The sequence below is a fragment of the Pseudomyrmex gracilis genome, unplaced genomic scaffold (genome assembly GCF_002006095.1).
Source record: "Pseudomyrmex gracilis isolate BER0280 unplaced genomic scaffold, ASM200609v1 scaffold_87, whole genome shotgun sequence".
Classification (NCBI taxonomy): Eukaryota; Metazoa; Arthropoda; class Insecta; order Hymenoptera; family Formicidae; genus Pseudomyrmex; species Pseudomyrmex gracilis.
Window position 1 is genome coordinate 531,979 of NW_018020671.1, and position 4,618 is coordinate 536,596.

Below are 4,618 nucleotides of genomic sequence, written 5' to 3' on the forward strand. Positions count from 1 at the left end.
CTCTCTCTCTCTCTCTCTCTCTCTCTTGCTCTAACGGAAAAGTTGTTTTTCTCGACGTTGTTTTTCTTTCTCGATTCGCGCGCGACTTTTATTGCTTGTCCCTGCGAACAATCGATTTACTGGCACCGCGCGCCCGCAACCGCTTCTAGCATGTGAAATCCGAAGCGCCCGCAACCGCTTGGGACTTGAATGCGTGCGGCTGGCGAGAAAGAGCGGCGTGACGTATCGACAGCCGCGCCGGATAACTGCGCGCTTCGCCACTTTCCTTCAGAACTCCATTTTCCGCATTTATTTTTGACGAATGCACTAAAGCGCGAATGTGGGACTTTCTCAATCGTAAACATTAGCGGTGTAACGTAAAACGAGATTCATCGTGTATATATATATATATATATATATGTATATATATGTACACATATACGAGTAAATTCAATTCGCACGAGCGAAAGAAATATCGACTAATTGCGATCAATCGATTGCGTGTCGCGCTTTGGTTATTTTCAATCAATTTCAGAAACGCTATGCGAGAGTGTCCTAATTTCGAAATAAACACGATTTGATAAAAAAAAAAATAAAATAAAATAAGTACGCGCGCGCGAGCTCGGACAATGTCAGTTGAAAGTTGTGAAACGAGGTGTCTCTTACCTGAGGTTTGGAATACGTGAAGATCCTGGACCCGTGTTCTGGACTGCTCCCCGTGTTGCGACTGCACTTGTTTCAGGTACTCTCTGTGCGCTCTCTCATACTCGGCTTGGCTCACGTTCGCCTGGGGAAACAAAAAATCCCACAATGACATATTCTTTAAAGGCCGCATCATCGGCTCGCCTGCTTATGTAACGTTGCGTGTGTAATAGCGGACAATTACAACGCACACACACGGCGAATAAAGAGTAACTACTACCGGAAGCGCGTTCTTGCTTCTCGGAACTTTCATATAGGTATAATTTTATAGACAAGCGCGCAGCACCTCGTCGGCGGAACCCTTTCGCATTGTTGCGATTTCAATGTTCAAACAATTTTCAATACGAGATACAATATTTCTAAATCGAAATGAAATATCAGAGATAAGAGCGATGTCGCGGATATGTAAAATACGGAAATTAAAAAGATAGGAAGATTTTAGGGAGACTTGCGAGATAAATCGAAATCTTCATGTTTTGAGATTCAAGAGCAGTCAAGAGTTGAGCGACGAAAAACATCGCTTTTTGTTACTTGATCTTGGCGATCAGATTGTTGCACGAATCTTTTCTCCCGATTTTTTTATGCCGGTCGTCCGAAATCTCAGACCGATCAGCGAAACGACGTCTCTCTCTCTCTTGTCTGAACTCGCCGATTGAACTTTCGGACCGCTTAATTGATTCTCGCCCGACCGAGGTCAAACTCGGGACGATAATTGCGTTGCGGAGAGACGTGGCATCGAAATTATCTAATTTTCTGAGGTCACGACGCCGCCAACTGCTCGACTAGGATAAGAAACGATTCTTCTTTCTCTTCCGCTTCTTTTTTATTCCACCTTTGAGAGATTTCATTTTCAATCTCACTTCGTTTTCTCCCTTGCCTTGTTATCCGACTGTGTGTAATAAGACGAAACGAACTTTTAACTCTCCGTCTATAATTGTTTTTGAGTCTTGCGATTTTCTCGAGTCCCCACACACGACGATGAAACAACTGACGAATCCCGCCCTTTTCCCTTCTTGCTACCGTTTGAGAAAGACCAGACAACGACGAGTCAGCGGGCTTGTAAAATTAGCTCTCGTTGAGACTGCAACCACCGACGCGAGGAAGAGAGAAAGAGGAAGAGAAAAAGAGAAGAAGAAGAGAAAGAAGAAGAGAAGTGGAAACGAAGGATAACAGACTACCGGAGGATGTGGAAATTCTCGCGAATCTGTTTTGTCTGCGAACGTTTCATAGAAATTCATAGTTCCGCGGAACTTCAGAACTACGGTTTACGACAAACATCTTTAAATCGTCTTTCTATCTACACTCTCTCTCTCTTTCTCTCACACACACAATTAAAATACAAACTTCATAAAAAGTTACAAGTGTTAATTCGGACGGGGTGACATGTCGAATTGTTTTTTTATTTTTTTTAAATAAAACGCATCTCTCGCGCGCGCCGCGCCAAAACGCAGAACTGCGTTGTCATCGAAAGAGCAACCGGAAGTGGCGCCGTCGCGAGCAGGGGACGACGATACGCGCGCGATGAATCATTCTGATACGCGAAGAGACGGCGACGGCGACGCCTCCGCAGTCCTCCCTTTAGGGTCACTTAACGACGATACTCTACGTCTTGAGAATCAAGTGCTGCGCTTAAACTGCGGCGCGCGCGGCCGGCGTTCCGGTCGGGGAAATTGTGGCGCGCGAAAACATATTCGTGACTCGCAAATTGTGTGGCACTTTGCGGAGCGAGAAATTACTACGGTACGTATAGGTACGCGAGAACCGTCGCAGCGCGCGCGACGGTTCTCCTCCCGGGGGGCGTGAGTGAGTCACGAGCCTGGGAAATAAACTGGCACTTCTCCTGAACAACCCCAATTTTTTTCAATTATTACAAATCACCAAATTACTTTTCGTAATTGGTCACATCCCGCTTGTGTGACGAACGTTGCGTCGCGTTGCGGAAGAAAAAAAAAACACATAAGTTGTGTTTAATAATTTTTATTAATATACGCGGTTTTTTTTTTTTGTATGCTAATGCGTCGACGTCAGCCACCGGCGCGCGCGAAAGAGACGTCATTATATATACGATGTGTGTGTATAAATGACATCTATAAAATATACATCGTATATATATATATATATATATACCATACAACGGTACACGCGACACCGTATCGCGATGTGATCCCGTCGTTGCGAAATCCGTGCGCAATATTAACGTGGACCTGTCACTGGTGCGATGGTGTTTACGATTGAAAAAATCGTTATCGATGAATATACGCGCGTTTGACTCTCGCGAAGAGAGTTCAACAACTCGCAAGTCAAAGTCCGGCAAACTTGGGAAAGTGAGAATTCTCAAATCGTGAGAATATAACGCGAGTGCGCGCTGTGTGTGATACAATGCTCGTGTCTCTCTAATCCTCTTAATAAATAATAAATGTTTCATTCGCGATTGAGAATTTAGAAAGCGCGTTCGCAAAGGTGCTCGACTGTGACCGCGGGTGAGAAATTCTTAAAGCGCACAAAAAAGTGCACCGAAACAAAAATCTTCCCGTTCTCGCAAATTACCAGACCGCGCGCGGAATTATTTTGTCTAATAATTATTCACAATGCAATAAAAAAAAACTAATTTATCAAGTACACGTGTACCTGATAACTTGATTTCTCTCGCAACGGAACTCTTTGTCTCTTAAGTTTCTTCCAGTCGTCTGTGAATCGAAGATTATTATATATTGGCGCGTTAGAGTGTTTATCAAAATTATTTCGATTAAAAAAACAACCAGGCGGATTATGTGAATGATTAATTAAATGCGGAAACTCTCTGCGATACGGCGTAAATTGGAATTTGCAATATTATATTGATAAAAATTAATGTGTCAATGAGTACGCGTGATAACATTAATAGTCTTTCTCTCTCTCTCTCTCTCTCTCTCTCTCTCTCTTTCTTTCTCTCTCAGCGGTTCTCTGTAGAGTTGTGCAACGTTATCAATGCCACGTCTCACGTTTACAACATATGTGTTTGCAACGTGACGGAGAACAATTTTTACGGGGGGGGGAGGGGGAGAAGACTCGATATGTTTACATTTTTCATCGTTTTTTTTTTTTCTGGTTTTTGACGGAGAAATTGTTTTCGAAAAATGTCAATGAGAAATAACATCTTCAAAAATCCACATTCCCGATAATTAACAGCGACAATTGTCAAACGTTCGATCGAAACGAACATTTTTGCACGCTCACTTCTTCGATTGAAGCGGGAATTTATAAAAATTCTCTCGAGGGTTAGGTATTCGCCGTCACGTCCTTGGGATACACGCATATGCATTGTTGCAACATTGCGCGCGTTTTCTCCCTCTATATCCGTGCGCGCGTTTTGACGTTCGATTTGTTTAGTTTGCTTACACACGCTGTTCGCAAAAATAAATGAATGGCGAAGACGTGCGAACGAGGCGAAGCAGGCGGGGTTTCTGGTCTCTCGTCCTTTTTACCGAAGACGACGGGGATCCCGGGATCCAGGAGCCGAGCGATTAGCGCCTAAGTCTCAATTTTGTGCAACACGTACGTGTCCCGGATGTCTTCAATTGCGGGTTCTTCTGCGGATTGGCGCACGGTCAATGACAGATATCCGGATGCCGTCGTTCGGATAATGACGTACGCGCGCCGAACGTCTCGGACGCAGCGGATAAATCGTAATGAGTATACATCTCACTGGAGTAGAAAACCATTTAGGCTATTTATACTGTTAATGAGAACGATCGCAAAAGCGGAACCACGCACTTCTTCTTCTTCGTAGACCGCGCGAGTCGAGTCTCAAACTCTTCTCTTATCAAATGCGTCGATGTAAAATTTTTTATTTCAACAAGTTTCGCACAGACCGAACCAATAATAAAGTGCGAAAAAAGTGTGTTTTTGTAACGTGCAATTTGTCGAGCATTTTTTTTTTTTTTTTTTTTTTTTTACA

General features: G+C 43.6%; 1 protein-coding gene across 1 annotated transcript in view; it reads right to left on the minus strand.

Moving 5' to 3' along the window:
- The window catches only part of LOC109855310, a 28,943-nt gene that overhangs the window by 10,008 nt on the left and 14,317 nt on the right, over positions 1-4,618 (minus strand). The window contains exon 3 of the mRNA XM_020429428.1: positions 646-766. Coding sequence (XP_020285017.1) covers positions 646-766 — 121 coding nt within the window. The remainder of the gene's footprint in view (positions 1-645; positions 767-4,618) is intronic.